This window comes from Pelmatolapia mariae, linkage group LG2 (genome assembly GCF_036321145.2).
Source record: "Pelmatolapia mariae isolate MD_Pm_ZW linkage group LG2, Pm_UMD_F_2, whole genome shotgun sequence".
NCBI classification, from domain to species: domain Eukaryota; kingdom Metazoa; phylum Chordata; class Actinopteri; order Cichliformes; family Cichlidae; genus Pelmatolapia; species Pelmatolapia mariae.
The window spans coordinates 28,673,216-28,696,486 of record NC_086228.1 but is presented as its reverse complement, the minus strand read 5'-3'; the positions used below and the strand labels follow the sequence as shown (position 1 = coordinate 28,696,486).

General features: G+C 40.5%; 2 protein-coding genes across 2 annotated transcripts; both read right to left on the bottom strand.

Moving 5' to 3' along the window:
• Positions 1 to 278: 278 nt before the first annotated feature.
• Positions 279 to 1,918, bottom strand: LOC134634279 (uncharacterized). The gene is made up of 3 exons (XM_063483407.2): positions 1,711 to 1,918; positions 1,409 to 1,609; positions 279 to 1,287 (listed from the first exon to the last, which is right to left on the bottom strand). Exons 1-3 carry the CDS (start codon positions 1,916 to 1,918, stop codon positions 1,094 to 1,096), a joined length of 603 nt encoding a protein of 200 aa, XP_063339477.2. The 3' UTR covers positions 279 to 1,093.
• Positions 1,919 to 12,610: 10,692 nt separating this feature from the next.
• Positions 12,611 to 19,207, bottom strand: LOC134637017 (T-cell surface antigen CD2-like). The gene is made up of 6 exons (XM_063487342.1): positions 19,020 to 19,207; positions 15,717 to 16,037; positions 15,293 to 15,550; positions 14,638 to 14,787; positions 14,369 to 14,482; positions 12,611 to 13,997 (listed from the first exon to the last, which is right to left on the bottom strand). Exons 1-6 carry the CDS (start codon positions 19,066 to 19,068, stop codon positions 13,822 to 13,824), a joined length of 1,068 nt encoding a protein of 355 aa, XP_063343412.1. The 5' UTR covers positions 19,069 to 19,207; the 3' UTR covers positions 12,611 to 13,821.
• Between the last annotated feature and the right edge of the window lie 4,064 nt (positions 19,208 to 23,271).

Sequence of the window (23,271 nt, the reverse complement as noted above, 5' to 3'; positions counted from 1 at the left end):
TTAGTTTATTTTTTTCATTCTGTTTCTGCTCTTTGAGTTCCAGCAATAAAGCTGTTTTTTAAGTTCACCTGGAGTCCTCGATTTTGGGTCCAAACCCTTCCTACCATACAGCATTTTATTACAAATTTAGAGTAAAAGACAAAAATTAAATGCAAAGGATTTATTTAGATGTTTACACAATTTTTGAAACAAAGAAAAGCAAACCCGTACTTGAAAAGCAGAGCAGATCAAAACAGATTTTTTTTTAAAAAAGGGACAAATAAAATATGTCATCAATTTAGAAAAAGGTTTGCTACATTTTTTGTGAAATTGATGGTTTTAATGTTGTTTCATGGCAACACTACGTATGGTGATAAAATACATTTACACTATGCTGTTGATTCACACTTTTCTGAGCTTCATAGATTTTCACTTTAATGTTCCTGTTCTGAAGCTGACTAAAGTGTCTCAGGCCATCCTCCTCTCGTTTGCATTTATGTGGTTAGAATATTTCATCCAAAACACACACCCCTTATGATACAAGAAACAGGATGCTTTGGATGTCCGTTTTGTTTGTTTTAATTGATCATTATTTTCGATAAACATTTTAATGTTTTGTTTAACAGTTTCACTGAACATAGAAGTATTGCAACAGTAACACCTCTGTGAAGCAGCAGAAGGAAGCTTCACACCTCCACATTCTGATGAGGTTTTGTTTTTTTCTCAAAAGTCATTAATAATCCAGTTAGTAATGTACATGTTAGCAAAAGTGTTCTTAGATAAACTGAGGACACATAAAAGGACAGCTTACCAAAGCAGCAGAAAGTGATTAAATTAAAGCTCCTGCTTTTAATCTTATTAAAGGCTTTATGCAATTATTGTTTGTCACAATGGCAACAACAGTTTTGTAAGGTGTAATTAGAATCATGTGAGAGACTTGACTAATTTTACCTTAAGTAAAAAAAGTAGTTCAGATTAAAGTCACTACCTTTCTAATCAAAGCTTCCACACCCAAAAAAATCACTATGAGCTGCTAAACTGAGAAACATATGTTGTGAAGAGTAAAAACAAAAAATGTGTTGTTTTGTCAAATTTCAGTAGATAAAAGGTGAAACTAGGTGTTGGCGTAAGTTGCAGAACTCATTTCAATCATCAGAACAGAGTCCTCTGGATCTCCTCTCATTTGTGGGACAGCAGAGACTTCAGCTTTTTCATTTTTCTTTTTCTTCCAAGCGAAGTAGGTACAAATCCCAGTTAACAAGAGAATTACCACAACTGCTCTCAAACCACACATAAGCAAGAACTTATCTGTTCAGAGACACAAAAATCACATGTTAGGCAGAGCTGTGAGTTTTCACTTACTTCTGATGGTAAGAAAGAGGAAAGTGATGTAAATGAATCCAATTTACTGGAGTTGGTTTTCACTTACTATTGTGCCACGTGCCATCGCTGCAGGCAGTTTGATTAAAGGGTGTTATACTGTTTTTAACTGACACTACTCCAGTCTCATCACCGACAGTACTGCCTCTAGTTGTGATTGTTGGTTTAATACACAGAGTGTTGTTGGCTTCATACACCCACCGTGATATCTGTGCCCCATTGATTAAGGTGCAGTTTATGAAAATGAAGCCTATGAGCAAACAGAAAAAAATATGACAAATGTAGAAAGTTACGAGAATTAAAGGCACAATTAAAGTTTTGATTATCAGCTTTTATTCATAATGTTCTCACCACAGGTCAATATTCTCTCTTCTTTGGAGACATTACTGACGTTGTTCCTGACTGAGCAGACCAGATTTCCTGAGACGTTCTGTTTCAGAGTGATGTTGTTAGTCTCATTATTTCCAGAAAGGAGCTCAGCATCTGTCAGTGTGCGTCCATCCAGAGTCCAGCTGTACTGAGGACTGTCCCCTCCCTCAGAGGAGCAGGACACCCTCATCTCTCCCTGGGACAGACACTCAGAGACCAGGAGGACAGAGGACACAGGAGCTGAGAGAAACAAACAGAAGTTTTAATTTTGATATTACATGTCAGTGTGTATTTTGTGACACGCACACACACACACACACGCACACCTACACACACACACACACACACAACCCCGTTCAGCTATCTTAGTGAGGACCCTCATTGACATAATGGTTTCCCTAGCCCCTTACCCTAACCCTAACTATTAAAAATTAATGCCTAACCCTAACCCTTACCCTAAACCTAACCATAACCTAATTGTAACCCTGACACTAAAACCACGTTTTGAGCCTCAAAAATGGCTTTAAATGCCTTCAAAAATGTGAGGACCGGGTTGTATGTCCTCACAAGTGACTGCTGGTTCTCACAAGTATAGTAGAATGCAGATTTCGGTCCTCACAAAGATAGCTAGACAAGAACACACACACACACACGTATCTATCTATACATATATATACATATATATACACACACACACACATATATATATATATATTATATATATATATATATATATATATATATAATATATATATATATACATATATATACACACACACATATATATATATATGTATATATATATGTGTATATATATATGTATATATATATATATATACATATATATATATATATACACATATATATACATATATACACATATATACACACATATATATTTAAAACTATTCATAAGTACCACCATTGAGGAAAAATTACCTTCAATAAACAACTGTAAAGTCCGCTCTTCTAACATATTTCCTTCTGAATTAAAGGTTTCAATGGTATATTTACCACTGTCATTCCTGTTCAGGTTATTGATCCTAAATGTTCCATGACTGGAAACAAAGAAAGATTTGTGTCCTATTATATTAGAGAAAACTGTATTATTTCTCCCAGATAGTATTATTAATGAATAAAATTCATTGATTTCCTTCATCAGTAGGTATCTAGGTATTTCCAAGGTGCCGTCCATCAGCTGGATGTCCAGAGTTCCTCCCAAAGCTCCATAACAATGAGTCCCATTCTGTTTGCCATCACAGTAAGTTTCCACACCTGCAAAATAAACAAATCAAACACAAACACAAAACAAAAAAGTCAGCAAAAAAACACTTGTCACAGGCTATTGTTTAGCTCAGTGAGTGAGCAGGCAACCACATGTGTCCAAGGCAATATAGACCATATGTGACGTTTATAACTGGAAATCTGTTTTTTTGTTTTATGTTTCAGGTAATAGAAGTTCGAGAACACAGTCACTACGACCAGAAGGCCTTCACAAAGTTACAGTAGCAGCTACAGTAGTAGTTCAGTTGGTCAGTTGCTAAACTTTTTAAATGGAAAAATACCATGTGTTTACAGTACAAAGTGTTTATGAGTAAAACAGAGATGAAGAATTTTTACTGCAACCATGGAAAAAAAATATAGATATATATATATTTATAACTACTGCTACATCATAGAGTTTTTACCTATAACTAACCATGTAGCTGTGTAAAATCGTCAATAATCATTTGATAGCTATTTTAAGTGAAAACTTCTTTCTCATACCAAAACCCATTACTCCTGTCTCAGATACTGGAAATATATCATAATGGTTATTTTTACTTTAAGTGCACATTAACAAGCAATGACCTCAGATTTTGCCATTACAGTTAAAAAAAAAACACTGCTCAAACACTCAAAAGAAATAAAAGAGAATAGATTGCTTGACTGTTAAAATAACTGACCTCTTTTAACTTCCATTAAATATCAAACTGTACTTACCACCTAAATAATATTGTTATTTCAAAACAAGTTGCTGATATATAACATGTTTGTATCAATAAAGTGCCAGCTTTAGCTCACCATGAGATACTCCCAGTAGCATTACTATCAGTCCAAGCACAACTTCCATTTCTTGTATGTTCAGAGTGTTTATACGGTTCGCAAAGGACTTCATTTAATAGCATGCAGATACATCCAACAGCTAACAATGGCTCCTGCTACTGATGGCGATCTTTTGAAAAGCTGGACATACGCTGTACGTAAAAGATGAAAAAGGAAGTGAAACTAAAATATTCGTCACTTAGCAGAAATAAAAGGAACTTCACAGTTTCTTCTCTCAGGGTTTTATTTTTAATCATTTATATCCTTAAAGTAACTACCACAGAAACACACTGCAACACTATCCTGTGGTAGAGTTGCATTAAAATCCACTTGATTCAGCACTCCCACATAGTTTAATGGAATTCAACAACTCTCAAGCACATATATACAGTGCTGTGAGAAAGTATTTTATCCATTCCAGATTTCTTATAGTTTGGATATTTGAGAACACCAGTTAGTAATAGCATAGTGATATATTGTTGATCCCTATGCTCACAGTATGTGCAATATGAGAAGGCAAATTAAAGTGATAGCCACATGTCTATTCAGTAGTTACTGAATAAAGGTCCATGACAATCACAAAATAAGAAATACAATTAATTCTCACAAACACTATTTTTGTTAGCAAATTGCAGGGTAGTGAACATGTACTTGTGCTTCTTTATTTTGTCATTCATTTGTTGTGAATCCAGAGAAGACACCAGTGTTTTTCTCACATGTACATCAGTTATGTCCACAAGATGAAATAAATTTTTTTTTTTTACATAAATAGTAGATGTTCTTCCCATGTTCATCTGAGTACTCCAGATCTGTCACATGAATTTTGAGCATAACCCAAGACGAAGGCATGACATGCCATACTGTAAGGATCTATGACTATACCTGTAAAGAAAAAATGAAATATTGTGATTATTTTCTATTTGTGGTGGTCAAAGTTAGACAACTTCTCTCTGAAAACTGCAGATACAATTAGGCTCCAAAGTGGAGTACAGGTACCTGGGCTGACACAGACGCTGTTTACAAGAAGTGAATGGGCAGGTTCTATTTTCTAAGAAACAACTAGTAGCTCAGTGTTCCAACATTCGAAAGAAGGGACTGTTCTCACAGCTAGAGATTGACAAGGTACAACACAAATGCTACGGCAAGGGGGATCCAGGAAGCCAGGTCAGGGGGATGATACCATCACCCCCACTCGAGATTGGGTACCAAGCCCCAAGTGCAATAGAAGAAGGATCGTTGAGTGTGAGAGGAACTGACCTGAAAATCATGGCCAAGCTTGAAACCTGGACCCCCCCATAGCCGGATACCAAGACTGCGTGAAGTACCCTCAGAAGGTGTGCAAGATGATGTTAATGCAGCACTACGGACCACCATTACGCAGACTAACAAGGTGATCTACACTACAGCAGCAATGCTAACAAGCTGATCTACACTACTGCAGCAATGCTGGGCTACAAGTTGAACAGCCACAAGGGGCTGTTCCCTCCATGGAGAAGGAAGCTAAGATCAAGATAGCATGGAGGGAGGCTAGCCAACTATCGGAGCTGCAGAAAGGTGCGACAAAGAAGGTGCCTAAGAAGTACAGCAGGCTGGCCTTGGAAACTGCCAAGCAACGACTCACAGCCTTGGCCAGCCGCTTGAAGTGGTACACTACAGTGATCGAAGGTAGGAGAATAAGCCAGCTGTTCTCCAGCTGTTCTCCACAGAACCAGCCAAGGTGTACTCCCAGTGGCAGGGGAACAATATGAGAACAGCACCACCAAAGCTGGAGACAAAAGAATACTGGAAGAGCATATGGGAGAAGGACGCAACCCATAACGGCAATGCTCAGTGGCTAGTGGATCTGAGGGTAGACCACAACAAACTCCCTGAACACGGTCCAGTAACCATCACCGTGGCAGACATCTAAGAAAGGGTCTCCAGTATGAAGAGTTGGACAGCACCAGGCCCCGACATGATTCACGCCTACTGGCTAAAGAAGCTGACTGCACTCCACAAGCGCCTGGCAGCACATGATACAGCTGCTAGTTGGTGAGAGACACCCAGAATGGCTAACCAAAGGCTGGACAGTCCTTATCCTCAAGGACCCCCAGAAGGGACAGGTCCCCTCCAACTACCGACCAATAACCTGCCTCAGTACCACGTGGAAGCTCCTGTCAGGCATCATAGCGGCTAAGATGAACAGGCATATGACTCAATAAATGAGTGGGGCACAGAAAGGGATTGGCAAGAATACCAGAGGCGCAAAACACCAGCTACTGGTAGACAGAACAGTCAGCCGAGACTGCAAGACCAGACTGACCAACCTGTGCACTGCCTGGATTGATTACAAGAAGGCCAATGACTCAATGCCCCACAGCTGGATACTGGAATGCCTAGAATTGTACAAGATCAACAGGACCCTAAGAGCCTTCATCAGGAACTCAATGGGGATGTGGCGTACAACACTAGAGGCCAACTCCAAGCCCATAGCACAAGTCACCATCAAGTGCGGGATCTACCAAGGAGATGCTCTGTCCCCACTGCTGTTCTGCATAGGCCTGAACCCCCTCAGTGAGATCATTAACAAGACTGGCTACGGATACCAACTACGGAACGGAGCAGTTGTCAGCCACCTCCTGTACATGGATGACATCAAGCTGTATGCCAAGAGTGAACGAGACATCGATTCACTGATCCACACTACCAGGCTATACAGCAATGACATCGGGATGTCATTCGGGCTGGAGAAGTGTAGTCGGATGGTAACAAAGAGAGGAAAGGTAGTCAGAACTGAGGGGATCGAACTACCAGAGGGCAACATTGCAGACATAGAGGACAGTTACAAGTACCTGGGGATCCCGCAGGCGAATGGGAACCATGAAGAGGCCGCTAGAAAAGCTGCAACCACCAAGTACCTGCAGAGGGTCAGGCAAGTCCTGGGCAGTCAGCTGAAGGGTAAGAACAAGATCCGGGCTATCAACACCTACGCCCTGCCCGTGATCAGGTACCCTGCTGGGGTAATAGGCTGGTCAAAGGAGGAGATAGAAGCCACTGACATAAAGACAAGAAAGCTCCTTACCATGCATGGAGGGTTTCACCCCAAGTCCAGCACCCTGAGGCTGTACGCTAAGTGGAAGGAAGGGGGCCGGAGACTGGTGAGTGTCAGCACCACAGTCCAGGATGAGACAACGAACATCCAAGAATACATTGGGAAGATGGCCCCAACTGACCGAGTGCTCAGTGAATACCTCAGGCAGCAGAAACCCAAGAAAGAGGAGGGAGACGAGGAACCATTATGGAAGGACAGGCCCCTGCACGGTATGTACCACCGGCAGACAGAGGAGGTGGCTGATATCCAGAAATCCTACCAGTGGCTGGACAAAGCTGGACTGAAAGACAGCACAGAGGCACTAATCATGGCAGCACAAGAACAAGCTCTGAGTACAAGATCCATAGAGGCTGGGGTCTATCACACCAGGCAAGACCCCAGGTGCAGGCTGTGTAAAGATGCCCCTGAGACAATCCAACACATAACAGCAGGGTGCAAGATGCTAGCAGGCAAGGCATACATGGAACGCCATAACCAAGTGGCCGGCATAGTGTATAGGAACATCTGTGCCGAGTATAACCTGGAAGTCCCAAGGTCAAAATGGGAGATGCCCCCAAGGGTGATGGAGAATGACCGAGCTAAGATCCTGTGGAACTTCCAGATACAGACGGACAAAATGGTGGTGGCTAACCAACTGGACATAGTGGTGGTAGACAAACAGGAGAAGACGGCCGTAGTGATCGATGTAGCGGTTCCGAATGACAGCAATATCAGGAAGAAGGAACATGAGAAGCTGGAGAAATACCAAGGGCTCAGAGAAGAGCTCGAGAGGATGTGGAGGGTGAAGGTAACGGTGGTCCCCGTGGTAATCGGAGCACTAGGTGCGGTGACTCCCAAGCTAGGCGAGTGGCTCCAGCAGATCCCGGGAACAACATCGGAGATCTCTGTCCAGAAGAGCGCAGTCCTGGGAACAGCTAAGATACTGCGCAGGACCCTCAAGCTCCCAGGCCTCTGGTAGAGGACCCGAGCTTGAAGGATAAACCGCCCGTAGGGGCGTGCTGGGTGTTTTTTTTTTTATGTATACATATACACCCTTCAGCCTCCTAGTAGTTACATCTATGGTAATTAAAAAATCCTATGTTGCCTTGATCTAAAGTTATCACATTTAGAGGATTCAAAATTTAATAACTTTATTGTCAACACAACAGTATACACAGTATACAGCATACTGAAATGCTGTTTTACACCAAGCCCCCCATGGTGCATTTATAAAAATAAGAAAATATCTACAAGAGATATAAAACCAGGAATTACAAATGAATACTAACTTGCTACATTGGGGAAAATTAAGAGATAAAAAGGCACTATTACTAACTATATCTATGTACAATAAACAAAGACAGGACAGAGACAATACGAAGTAGATTGTGCAGTAGATTTTGAATACCAGGTTCAAGTTATGGCCAGGATATTGTAGACAAAACAGGGAGAAGACATGTGCAAGATAGAAAATGTGCAAATATGGTATAATTTAGATGTGGGTTCAGTAACTATGTGACTGAGTGTGCAAATAAGCATATTGGTCCCAGCATGGGTGTAACTTTGTGCTGAGGACCACCAGCTGATGACCACCGGCATTTTTGGTTGTCTGCTCTCCACTGCTGTATTCAGAATCAGAATACTTTATATACTACACCAATAAACTATACCAAAAACTGTACCTACATGACCTCGTAGAGCTAAACCTTGCCAAGCTGAAAATTTGATGGAGCCTGCAATCTTCAATAATCCATACCTTGCTTCCTCCTGTTGTCTGGCAACAGCTGGAGAAAGCTGTGAAGCTATAGTGTTACCATTTTGAGCATAGATGTTCATGGCATGGACATGTAACTGACTTTTTGCAGGTCCTGAGAACCTGAACATAGCCTACACTGACAAAGGCAGAGACACACTTGCTTGCAAATGTTGACTGATTTGAATAAACTTTGGCACAGTGAAAACACAGCACCCTTTGTAAAGTTGCACTGTAATGCAACCACGGAAAAGTTGTGAAACATTTTTGTTGAAAAGACAACACGCATTTAGTTCACTTCTGCGCTACTATAAACTTAGGATCAGGTTGTGCAGGCTTGTGCAGGTGATGATGTCTGAAATATCAAATATACAATGAAAAATACAAATCAGTTCCTCCTCCTATGCCTCCTGTGCAGCCTTTCTCTGTGCTTTCTCTCCTTCTCTTTGGTCATCTCACCCACTGTCACCTCTGTCTTTCTCTTGCCCAAGTACTACACCTCCTCTGTCACCTTCTTCTGTCTCTCCTTTTTCAATTGCTGCACCGCCTTTCTCACCACCTTCACTCTCCTCTGCACCTCCTCTTTTTCCTCCTCTCTCTCTATGAACCACTCCTCCTCTGTCGCTTGCTCTCTCTCTCCTCATCTCTGCTTCCTTGTGTCCCTCTTTGATCACCTGCTCTGCAAACCTCTTGAACCTGATAGAAAAAAGCTCAGCTAATTTTTAAATGGTTTGAGAGAGGTGGTATATTCAGGGGATGAGTTCCTGCCCCAAGTGGAGGAGTTCAAGTATCTCGGGGTCTTGTTCGCGAGTGATGGGAGAAGGGAGCTGGAGATCGACAGACGGATTGGTGCTGCGGCTGCAGTGATGCGGACGCTGCACCGGTCCGTCGTGGTGAAGAGGGAGCTGAGTGTAAAAGCGAAGCTCTCAATTTACCGGTCGATCTACGTCCCTACCCTCACCTATGGCCACGAGCTGTGGGTAGTGACCGAAAGAACGAGATCGCGGATACAAGCGGCAGAAATGAGCTTCCTCCGAAGGGTGGCTGGCCTCTCCCTTAGAGATAGGGTGAGAAGTTCGGCCATCCGAGAGGGGCTCAGAGTAGAGTCGCTGCTCCTCCACATCGAAAGGAGCCAGTTGAGGTGGTTCGGGCATCTGACAAGGATGCCTCCTGGGCGCCTCCTGGGTGAGGTGTTCCGGGCGTGTCCCACCGGGAGGAGGCCCCGGGGCAGACCCAGGACACGCTGGAGAGATTATATCTCCCGGCTGGCCTGGGAACGCCTTGGTGTTCCCCCGGATAAGCTGGAGGAGGTGGCTGGGGAGAGGGAGGTCTGGGCTTCTCTGCTTAGGCTGCTGCCCCCGCGACCCGGCCTCGGATAAGCGGATGAAGATGGATGGATGGATGGATGGTATATTCACATGGTTCTGGAGAATGCATGTTCCCTTACTAAGAAGTTGGAAAGCATTTGAAACACCTTTTGCCCTCTTACTAGCATATTAAGATAATTTTTCTTTTGATGTTGTTTCAGTGTTTCCCACAAACGTTTACTGTAATACAGTAACATTTAGACTAAATTCTTTTTACAATGATATATACATTTATAATTAACATGTACATATCCATAACATTCCTCTGTTGTTTGACCTGCCTTTCTCTTCCCTCACGTCTATATACAGCACAGTGCCCCCCACCCAACACACACACACACACACACACACACACCACTGCAATCACCAGTAAGCCCCCTTCCCACATACACAGCACAGTGTTAACATCAAAGTTTGCCCTGATTTATGGTGGCAATGGTCAACAAATAGGGCAAATATTTCCTCGAAATGCGCTCAAAATGTGTGCGCTCTCAACCTGACTGCCTGTGCTCTGAACTAACCATCAGCAGCTAGCTGCCAATGACAGACTTAAGCAGGAGGGATGGCAGATGGGTAAATGATGCCAAAACGTGTCACTGTATTGGAGCAAGCAGCTACTTAAGTTACAATTCAGTGAAACTGACATTGGTCCTAGACATCACTGGCAGCCTCTGACTTTTTCTCACAGGTGACCAACTCCAGTCAACAAATCATCACCTAACTTAAAAACGGGGGTATTTACCTCCTTTGGTCAGGACTTTTTTTTTTTCTTTTTGCAAGCGGCTGGTCTGGACCAACAGTTAAATAGTGTCATCTGTCCGCCTCTTTTCATGTCTGATGTCTCCACAGTTCAGTTACCAAGTTTTTAGTTAGCACCAGTGACTGCACTAACAAACATACAGCAAATAATGAAGGTTTGGTAGAGAAAGCACCAAGTATTTGATGAATTTATTAAACATGCAACTATTTTGCTGATAAAAACTGAAATGATTAAAGTAAATCAACAAGCTATTTATGCAAGGTAATTCATAATTTTATTGGGGAGGTTATATTGGCTGGGTCTGATTATTAGGGGGGTCATAACCCCCTAAACCCCTGGAAATTACGTGCCTGGTTCCCAGGTACAGTTTGTACTATCTGAGAAGAAAGGAGAGAGGTGTTTGGTACTTACATTACATGACATTACTTTGTATTTATGTCTATTTGTAGATTTGAGTTGCTTGTCCTGATTAAATACTACATAAACATGTCCACTGATAATGTTAAGCTGCTTGGCGGCAGGTCATAATAAGTCACAGCATTACCTTCATATGGTTGTGGGGTTATAATGCTCAGTTCTCAGAGGTTTAGCCAAAGTATTTCCTCATAATGGACGCCTGTGTCCAGAGCATTTAAAATGTGTGTGTCACTTTTGCATCATGGTGGATGTAACCATGTTTTTATTGTACGTGGGAGAATGAATCACTCAGATGGGGTCACAATAGTAAACATAGTAGACATAGAGACAGCCTCTGTGAACAGGGGGTTCCAGAACTGTTGTGCTTCTTCTTTGTATGAGCTGGCAGTTACCAAAAATTACCAATAAAATAAAAAATCTGAAATTTGTTTCCATGCTACTGTGATACCTTGTGACAGCTGTGATAGTTGACAGCTGGTAGCTCATGTTAGCGCTGACTAGGTTATATTACATTACTTGACCATGATGCTTATGATACTTAGTATTGTTACTTTCTTTCTTGTTGTTCTTGCATTTGCAGGGGAGATGCTGTGATCTGTGATGTCTGCCTTTTGCAACAGGGGGTGCTACACCACCTGCAGCGATGTAAAGAAACTTTTGACACTGGTCTAAAACTCATGTTTTTACTTTGTTCCCTCGCTGAAGCAAAACCTAAATTTATCATTACCATTATTTTTATTAAAATATGTGCACTTTTTTAAAGAAGGACTTTTACTCAGTACTAAATATCTTTAAGCTACAACACCCAGTGAATCAGGAAGGGAAACTTCATGCACCCTCTTTCTGATGATAAGGCTGAAATGTATGCTTACTTTCCGGTGGGGAGTATTTGTCTCTCTCTCTCTCTCTCTGTGTGTGTGTGTGTGTGTACAGGTTTGTAAGTGGGTGACTGGGAGTTTCCCACTAAGTGAACAGAAACAGAAGTAGGTCACAGGGTAATGTTGGCCATGTCAACAGCAGTTGTCACTTTTTCACCCCCCTCCCTTCCGATTGTTTCAAGTAAACAAATGAAGCTAAACAGGTAAATAAAATGTAATTAATGGACTTTTTCCCGTTATAATATTTAGCTGATTTTTAGTGCTGTTAGCTGAACCCTAAATGTGTTTCAGACACAGACTTGCATAAAGCACCTTTGCATAGCATGGACTAAGATGAGTGCAGCCAAACACTTTTTTCTGTTTTTGGTTAACTTTTACAGATTGTAGACAGAGTCCTTCTAATCAGGACTGAAAACAAAATAGTGATGTTTGCTCTTTTTCTATTTGCAGGTGAGGAAACCTTTTGTGATGGCAGACAGGATGCACTATAAAGCTTTGGGGTGATCTGTGGCAATTTAAGTGATGGATAGCACTTTATTTAGATAGCACATTTAGATTCAAGCTGTTAAAGGATCAATCAAAAGTACTCACTGGAAAAAAGATTAAGGTAAAACAAATAAAAACAGATTTCTGGTCCCAATAATGCAATAATTAGGATCAATAACCTGAGGAGTGGATGCATACCAGGCAAGTGGACTCCACACCCTAATAGCCACTGCTATGTGTCAACTGCTGTAAACCACCATCTTAATAGATTTTTCTCCTCCCATTTTGTGTTTACTTGTGTTATCTTTGTCTAATATTTAAATGGTTCAGATCATCAAACAAATTTAAGTTTGATAAATGTACAGAAAAAAAGGACATCAGGAAGGAGGCAAAAACCTTTTTACACCACTGTATATATATAAATTCCACACTGAACCTCTTGGCGGTCTGTATCATTCCAGCTGGGGGTCTTCTACCAGAGGTGTGGGAGCTTGAGGGTCCTGTGCAGTCTCTTTGCTGTTCCTAGGACTGTGCTCTTCTGGACACAGATCTCGGATGTTGTTCCTGGAATCTCTGAGCCGCTTGCCCATTTTGGGAGTCACAGCCTCAGGTGTTTTGATTTCCACTGGGACCACTGTTGGCCTAAACATCTTATCTAGCTCCTGTATCAGCCCTTGGCATTTCTCCAATTTCTTGCTGATGTTTCTATCACTTAGTATAGCTACATCTGTCACTACAGCCTTTTTCCTCTGCTTTCCTCTCCACCACTACTATGTACTTACTCTCGGGGGCATATCCCATATATATTCTACAAGTACATTGTTATAGTTTATCTTTGCAAAATCAAAAATATATGAAAAGCTACAGTTTTTTCACATAACATGTGTGGTACAAAAGAAGCTTTATTTACAGTCATATTTTCATAAATGTTAAAATGCTTTCTCTTTATCATGTCTCCATTTACACATTGGTCGAACCTTTACCAAGTGAAAAACTAGTCAAGTTCAAGTTAAAAGAGAAACACTAATAAAGCAGTCATAACCTTCATTATGTTATGGCTTCCACAGAGTACAGATGCAGAAAATACTCAGTGTTTTGTAATTAAATGAAGAGGTCGCATAACAATAGATGCGTTAATCACCTGATATTATACAGAAGTGCAATGACAGTAAAATAATCCAATAAATTAAATGAAGGACCTTTAGGCATCTTAACATCAGCTCCTCACTCCAACTACTTTCAGTGGAGCTGCCTGTCCAAAAGCACTGAGCACTTCATCACCTGACTTTTTGGACGTTAGCATACACACTATCAGTTTTTGTTGGTTCAGGCTTCCGAGGTCGCTTTACAGACTTGACTTGGCCATACTCCACCTCCGCTTTTTTCTCAGCTTGGTTTGCCTGCCTTTTGACAAACCTGACATCACCAAAGACCTCCTGGTCATCTTCTTCCTCTGCAGAGTAACAAAAAGGGATGGTTTAAATATAGTATTCTAATAAGTGAATCATTAAAGGAATACAAAGACAGGAGATAATGTAAAATGATTCACACAAAATATTTTTAAATGGGTTCTTTATTGAGTTTTAGAGTTTATAGTTTGTGGATTTTGTTTCCTTTAGACAGAGCTGTTTTCCCAGTTTATGTCTTAAATGTAGCAGGATAGCAGTATCTGGATATTTAACTGATATATGACAGAGTTAACAATAAACTCTTGACAAGAAATCAAAAATGTATTTAAAATGCTTAACTATTCTATATATCCTAAAAAACAACAATAAACAAAAAAAACAATCTGAGCAAAATAAGTGATGAAATAAAGTGTACCCTTTTTTGTAGGTTTGCTGTTTTGCTTTTTCCTCCAAGCACATATGACTGCTACACCAACAACCAAGAAAATGACCAGCAATGAGAGAACACCACCGATCAGTGGCAAATTTCCTGTTTAAAAAATATAAGACACAAACACATAGCAGGTTGAATCAGAAAACATGTTTGCTTTTTTGTTTTTTTTTAATGACGATAGGATAAGTGAAGGAGTACATGAGATCAATGGATCTGCAGTAACAGTTAAGTAAGAGTTACTTTTTACTTACTAATATACCATGCCTCATCACTGATGGCGGCTCCATTATCCTCACCCACAGAAGTCTTTGTTGGTTGAGTACACAGGGTGTTATTAGCTTCATACACCCACCCTGAGATCTGTGTCCCATTGACTGAAGTACAGTTAATGAAAATAAAGCCTGTGAGCAAAAAAAAAAAAAAAATTATATCTATCTATCTATAAGGGCTGGGTATCATCACTGATTTCTAGAATCAATTCGATTCCGATTCACAGGGTCCCGAATCGATTCGATCCATGATTCGATTCAATTCAATTCGATTCGAATCGGGGAAATTTTGCCTCAGACAGTCCGAAATATTATAATTCAGATCATGCATCAGTACATTTCCATATTTTTATATCTATAAAAAGAAAGCTGACACTTGCGAGACTTTATCAAAGGTGTAAGCATCACAGCAGATGCCTTTGTGTCAAAGTAGCTGAGGATAAAACACAGAAAAACATTAAGGTGATTTTCCTGGCCTGGGATTTTATAAAAACCTTCTGCAGAACAAAAAACGAAATATCTATCTATCTATCTATAGATATATAGTTATCTATAGATCTATATATAGATCTATAGATATATATAAATAAGAGATAATGTTATCAATATGACTTTTTTTTATAATGTGTTCACTCACCACAGGTAGATATCCTCTGTTCTTTGTAGACATAACTGACGTTGTTCCTGACTGAGCAGACCAGATGTCCTGAGACGTGCTGTTTCAGAGTGATTATGTTAGTCTCATTGTTTCCAGAAAGGAGCTCAGCATCTGTCAGTGTGTGTCCATCCAGAGTCCAGCTGTACTGAGGATTGTTTGCTCTCTCAGAGGAGCAGGACACCCTCCTTTCTCCCTGGGACAGACACTCAGAGATCAGCAGGACAGAGGACACAGGAGCTGAGAGAAACACACACAGATGAGTTTTTTTAATTGGTATCTTAGTCATTCTTTATAGTCTCTAAAGAGAAACAGGGAATGCAAAAAACACATGTATCTGAAATTTTGTGAACAATGTTACCAAAACATCACTTTACTATTAATGGCTTAATTTCCCAACATTTACCTTGAATAAACAACTGCAAAGTCCGCTCGCCTAATGATTTTCCATCTGAATTAAATGTTTTAAGGCTATATTTACTACTGTCTTTCCTGCTCAGTTTATTGACCCTAAATGTTCCATTGCTGAGAAAAAGGGTAGATCTATCTCCTATGCTATTAGAAATAACCTTATTATTTATCACATCTAGTATTTTTAATGTATTCTTTGAAAGTTGGTATCTAGGCATTTCTGAGGTGCTGTCCATCAGCTGGATGTCCACAGTTCCTCCCAAAGGTCCATAACACTGAGCTCCATCCTGTCTGCCATCACAGTGAGTTTCAAAACCTGAAAATTAAAAAGGAAAATTTGAGTGTTCATTTCCTACCAGCGAAGATGTGGCAAAATTTGCAAATGTCTACCCAAACCAGAGACGATGGTTTGTGCCCACTGTCTGTCACAGATAAACATTGCAGAGGTCTGTGACTCACAGTTAAGGTTCAGCTAGCAGCACTATTTTTCTTGTGCTGATGAACATTTACAAACTACACCTACAAAATCACAAATTCAAATTACACAGTTATTAATTGAATTCATTTTGCTGCTGTAGGGTTCTGTTGATGAAATGTGTTGTCTTTTTGTTATACCATCATTGTCTTACTTCCTTTTTATTGCTGAAAGTAGGCTGTGCTTTTCTTTTTTTCTTTTTAGGTCAAACAACAATCCCTAACAGATTTTTTTCCCAAGTGGATCATTACAACTTTTGGTATACTGGTCCACTTGTTAATCATATTTTATTAGAATTTTATTAGAATTTTATTAGGATTTTTTAAATTTTGGGTTATTACAATCAGATCAGACCAGACCAGGGGACAAGAAAGAAGAAAGAGCGAGAAGTTGGGGAGAGAGTTAACAGAAGAAGAGGGAAAGAAAAATAGAGGAGAATAGAGCGAAAAGACACTGAAAATCTACTTGAACAACTTGACCAAAAAAAAAAAAAAAGCATAAAAAACAACACAGCAAGGAACTAACATTGCCATAAGTAGCAGTAAATAATAAATGTTACTGAGAAGCACACACTATTAATGATAAATGACATGTTTAGAGGCAGCAGCTGACCAAGATAGTGTGGATTTGTGAGTAACTGTTTGGACACCTGTGTGAACACTTCTGTATACACCTGTGTAGCCAGTGCTTTTCTACAGAGAGGACTGCGAAAAGGACAGATCTTTCAACCCAATTTATTTATTTTTCACACTGACATATTATTTAATGTCCCAATTGCTAGTCAGAAACATGAAACGTCACATCTCTGGTGGGGAAGGAGCCTGAATTAGTGCGTGAGGCTGAGAGGTACTGACTAGATATAGTCAAGTTCACCTCAATGCATGGCTTGGGCTCTGTAACCATTCTCCTGGAGAGGGGCTCGACTCTGTATCAGTCTGGAGTTGCTCTTGGTGAGAGCTGGTGGGCTGGGGTGGGTATCCTAGTATCCCCTCGGCTTACTGTCTGTAGGTTGGAGTTTCTCCGGGTGGATGAGAAGGTTTTTTCCATGCCCCTTCGGGTCGGGGAGCAGGTCCTGACTGTTAACTGCGCTTATGCGCCGAGTGGCGGTTCAGAGTATCCAGCCTTCGGCAATGACAGTGACATCTGGAGGGGTTTGATTGGGAAGAATGGCCTCCCGGAACTGAACCTGAATGGTGTGTTGTTGTTGGACTTCTGTGCAAACCACAGTTTGTCCATAACTAACACAATGTTTGAACATAAGAGTGTCCACAAGTGCATGTGACACCGGGACACCCTAGGCCACAGGTCAATGATCGATTTTGTAATCGTATCACCAGACCTGCGGCCATATGATCTGGACACTGGGGTAATGAGAGGGGCTGAGCTGTCGTGGGTGATGGACTCCGCCAGGGCTGCCCTTTGTCACCGATTCAGAATTTCTAGGCATAGCCAAATGGCGGAAGGCTTTCACTTGAGTGGCCTCAGAATCTCATCTCTGCTTTTCGTAGATATTGTGGTTCTATTGGCTTCATCAGGTGATGGCCTCCAGCTCACACTGGAACAGTTCACAGCCCAGTGTGAAGCGGTGGGAATGAGAATTAGCACTTCCAAATCTGAGGCCATGGTTCTCAGGCAGAAAAGGGTGGAGTGCCCACTCCGGGTCAGGGACGAGTTCCTGTCCCAAGTGGAGGAGTTCAAATACCTCAGAGTTTTGTTCATGAGTCACGGGAGAAGGGAGTGGGAGATCGACAGATGGATTGGTGCTGCGGCTGCAGTGATGCGGTCACTGTACTGGAGAGCTGAGTGTAAAATCGAAGCTCTCGATCTACGTCCCTACCCGCACCTATGGTCACAAGCTCGCCACACACCACTCCGCACAGCACACTCTCGTATGGCTTCAGCAGACTGGCAGTGATTACTGTAGCCAGCCTCATCTAATCGGCCACACCAAGAGGGGTGGCGCTGTTTCCCCATTGCACTGACGTTTGTGGCAAGTAGAATAATACCATATAAATATGTATATAGTAGTATATAGCATATGCAAAGAAAGGGAAGTTTCTTCATGCTCTGCTAAAAAAAACCCCTGCACGGACGTGTTTGCATAGATTTACCCTATCTATTTACCTATAAAATAAGTTATGTAGTTTATAAGTTAATTGTATCAGTATTGGTATTGGTATCAGCAATACTGGACCTGTGACCTTGATAGTGTATCATACATCAGAATCAGAATCAGCATACTTTATTAATCCCTAAGGAAATTATGTGCACAAAATGTGCACAAAATGTGCAGTATTGCACAGCACTGCTTAAGACTTGGTGAATTACAAAACAGGCCTGTGTCAAGCGGTGCAGTGTAAAAATGTGTACCAACATAATGTGTATAAAATTAGCAAATATATCATCAGTTCAGTTCAGCCGGTGTATCCCACTTTTAATCTTATTTGATTTAAAATTGTCAGACATGATTTCAAGGAGGAACTCGTGGATAATGATGTGGTGAGCAGCTTGTCAGAAACTGGAAAAATGTCGAAGGATTATCACGCAACCAAAATCTTTTCATTCTCGAAAACTTTAGAAGTCCACTCTCAGTTATATAACGGGTTTACGCCAAGCAGAAACAAGCAGCAACGTTTAGAGAAGATCAAAGACGCAGCGTCCGTGTGTCTTTGCATCGAGTCATATTGTGTTCAACATATCTTTGGCTAAATGTAGCCTTTCCCCTTCCCACTCTCTTTTTTTAACAATGGCTGGAAACATGTTATTGATTATAAAATTAATTATAATGAGGGAAAATATGACAAAATAAGCTTAGTAACTCACCATGAGAGACTCTAAGCAACACCAGCAACAGTGCAAGTGCAGCTTCCATGTCTGCACAGTGTTCAGCCTGTGTTCTTCCAGTCAGCAGCTTTTCCCTCAAAAACAAAGGTGGGTGTGGTGCTCTGAACGGACTCCAACGTGTTAGTAATCAGCCTCAGAGGAGAGCGAGTGAAAATGTTGGCGTCCGGTACTGAAGTCGTACTCATATTCATGCACTGAGGGGATAAAAGGAAGTGGTATTGGTTTTCCTTCCTCTTTTAGCTTTCAGGAAAAAAGATAATTCATGTGTGATGGATTGTGAGGAAGGGAGGAGAAACTATTATTATTTTTTACACAGTGACATTCTGAGAATGCCTAAAATATAAATCAGCCGGTAAAAAATATAATCTATTCATCTATAAACAGTGTAATGAATAAAAAAACCCCCAAAAAACATGTCTAACCCGTGCCAAACAGGTCAACAAGCACATTGTCTGTTTACACACACTGTGCAGTACAGCAGTTAACTCCATGTTTAAAATCTAAGATTACAGAATAAAGTATAGAGCGTTGTAAAATGTATTCTTGAAATTAAATAATGGTTCAGGTTCATCTTTAAAGCTTAAAAAGGAGTCATTTCAGGTATTTAACATGTGAGGTATAACTGTACAAATCTTAACAAGACTTATAATCCACCAAAATATGTCACCCATAAACTGTAACAACTGCATGAAGTTGGATTTCAGTTCTTATGATTTCATTTTAGAACCTGAACATTGAAAGAATAACACAATGACAACTGTTCTTTCATATAATGGCACTCTCTCCTGGAACAGAATAATAATACTGCTTGTATAATAATACTTGCCCAGTTACACCTTTGTTTCCATGAACAATGACAACAATTAGTTATGTGAGATTCTTTTTTCTTTCTTTTTTGTCCATGCCCTCTGTCCATGATAAATTATATTTGGGCATTTTTACACTGGTTAACATAGTGATAATAATAATATTGATATTATTCTGTCATCAATCTGAAAACCCCTTAATGCCAAGTATATCATTTTTGATACATACAGGGTTTTTTTTTTAGTTTTTTCTAAACTTCTACATTATCAGTGTGATTTTTTCCCTGTGAAAACCCTAAATAAATTGCACAATACACTTTCAAACAATTTAAGATAAACTCTTAATTTTCAAACAATTAGAATTTTCTGGCAGTTATCTCATGGTTCAGTTTTTAAAGGGTTAACATTTTGTCAGCTCTCTTGTATTGACTTCTTGTACTGACCCGTTTGTATATGATGGCTTCACAGTGGTCAGATGCACTGAAATGTATTACAGTCAGTGTCAGATCTCATCATAATGTCACTCTATCAAGTTAAAGACTCAAGTTTCACGATGCTTTGTTACTGAAGATGCTTGTCATAATGTTCACAGCAATGCAAAGGAAGTACACATACTGTAAAATATGTACAGCCACACTGTGCTATTCACGCTTTTCTAAGCATGCTTTTTCTCTGTAATGTTCCTGTTCTCAAGCTAACTTAAGTTTCTCACGGTATCATAGTCACTTGTGACTGAAAGAAATATGATGACAGATTCAGAAAGTGTTGCAGGAATCAGCAGAGAACACAGGGTGAAAATAAAATTAGAGAAAATGTATTTAATTGGTGTCTAGATATTTCTGAAGTGCTGTGCATCAGTTGGTAGACCACAGTTAGTAATAATGCACTAATTTATTCAAACTTTCTTCAAGCAGTTATAATATAAGATTATAAGACAACAATTGGTGCCAAATCTAAAATGATAATCACACAGTGAGCTCACTAACACTGTCAGAGAGAAGTTAAGGGCTTCTCTCTTTACCTGACAGAGGATAAGTAAACCCGAGTCAGCCCTTCAGAGTCCACAGCCTGTGATCAGAACACAGTTAATGCTACATCTGTAAGTCTTCCACTACCTATGTCATATGGATCCCCGAGGAAAGCCAAGAAAGCTGATGCTACACTTGCTAACTGTTTTATAGAAGTAACAGAAACAACCAGTGAAAGAAAAGGCACACGTCTCCTTCTTGAAAGATGACTTGTTTATGCACAAATGGGCCTAAGTTAAAACAGGAAGATCAAGATGAGGACTAGGGTGTGGTATGGCAGATGGTAGTTCCCAAGGGGTACAGCCAAGGTGTGTTGCAGCTAGCCCATGAACATTCACAGTCTGGACATTTAGAAGTTACAAAAACATGATCGCATCCTCCATCATTGGCTACTGAGTGCTGAGAACATTTTTTCTGGCTGAGTCTTAAAACTGACGTAGCTAAATCCTGTAGCACTTGCCAAATTGCTGGTAAGTGTAACCACTTCGTGCAACCTGTTCCTCTCATTCTGCAGTTGGTGAGTCTTTAGAGTGTGTAACTGTTGATTGTGTGGGTCTTCAATCTTTAGGTATTTCGATTATAAAATCTCTAGCCTCAAACAAACATCTGGCATCAAACTTTAAAGGCCATGATGCACAAATACTGCCTTGAGACTGAGAGACACTGGGATAAAGGTCTCGCTATCCTGCTGTTTGCTGCTCACAAGGCAAAGCAGATATCTCTTGGTTTTAGCGCTGCTGAGCTGCTGTTTGGAGATAATGTGTGAGGGCTGCTAAAAGTGTTTGTCCTTGATTTTGTCACACATTTCCGAGCCTCTCCTTTTCTCAAAGTAACATGAAAACGCTATATGATAGAAAAACTGTTCAGTGTTTTTTTTTTCAACCTGCTGACAAGTGTTAGTGTTGCTACCCACACACAGTTGTTCCCTTTCAGCAAAATTTGCAGGTCAGGGTTAGCTTAAAAGCAGCATAAATTACACCAGCCTCTCCACACACCTGCACGGTGGAAGCAGACACGCCTGTGTTATACTAACATGCTGAAACTGTTCCACTGGCTTTAGGGAACATATCCCCCAAAATTCCCATCTAAAAGAGAAACCTTCTGAATCCACTTTCCCTGTCTCAATTTCATTGATATCTGTGCTAGTAGATAGTGATGGTTCCTTCACTATTTTTATTAATGCAACCCTTTTCTTTGTTTGTTTTTCTGTTTCACTTTAGAGTTTAGTGTGTTCGTTTCTTTCCAGGAGGATTTGTTGTTTGTTGTTTTGGCCTTGGAGACCCTGAAGATGAATTTGCTTCCTTTTCTCCTCCTACCTACTTAAGTTAATTGTAAATAGTTGTTTGTAAAATTGTAAAATAAATCTTTGACTCATCGTTTATGGGCTTATGTATGGCTTTTGCTGTTGCCCTCGTGTGTTACACCCTCGTGCCCCCTAGACTTCACAGACAAGCGAGGGGTCAGAACAGTGTAATGAAAATTGCAATGTGATTACAGTAACATGATATCAATAGATGGTGTCAAAATCACCCAACTTTGCTTCTCACAGAGTCTATTGACACATTCAGTAGCTGTCAAAGTATAAATATTAATTAGCCTCATCATACAGCAGCTACATCAGCCACAATTATAGTAACAGTCAGTGGTACATCAAAATGTACGAAGAATTACAATGAATTATTCTTTGTGTAAAGTTTTACAAGCATAGGTGAAGCTTTAAGCTGCAGAACTTAATACAAAGGATGTTATCAAAATCTACTCAGTAACTGTACTTGAAAACAGAGCTGCTGCATATTTCAAATAAAAAAACAGGGTGAAACAAAAGATACTCCCATGTTTCCTCTCTGTTCACTTTCTGTCAACTCAGCCGGCAGCTTTCAGATAAACTCCCCTACTTTACCGAGATGCAATTGGCACAGGCTAGATGCAAACAGGCCTCTTTGCATACACTGTGCATACAGGCACAACTGGTTTCCTGTTGGTGACCAGCTTCAAATAAAAATGTGTGAACTCAGACCAGGCAGGATGTATGTCAATACAACAGAACTGCAAACAGAGAAAAGAAAATTGTCAGTCACTTTAGTGGCACTTAAACTAACAAACCAGTTTTGTAATTTTACTGACCAACCAATTATGCAGTGTCACTGTCAATAATATTTACTCATTTATCCTTTCTCTTGTCCAATTCAGGGACACTGGAGCCTATAGCAGATACCACAGGGCAAGAGGCAGTTTCTCACAGGACCAATACAGAAAACATGCATTTGGAAAGTGGGAGGAAGCCAGAGTACCCAGTTTGAACCCACACAAAAGGGGAAAGCATGCAAACCCAACACAGAAAGGCACACCAGAGTTAAACCCATGAGCTTCTTGCCGTGAGGCCACAGTGTTAACCAC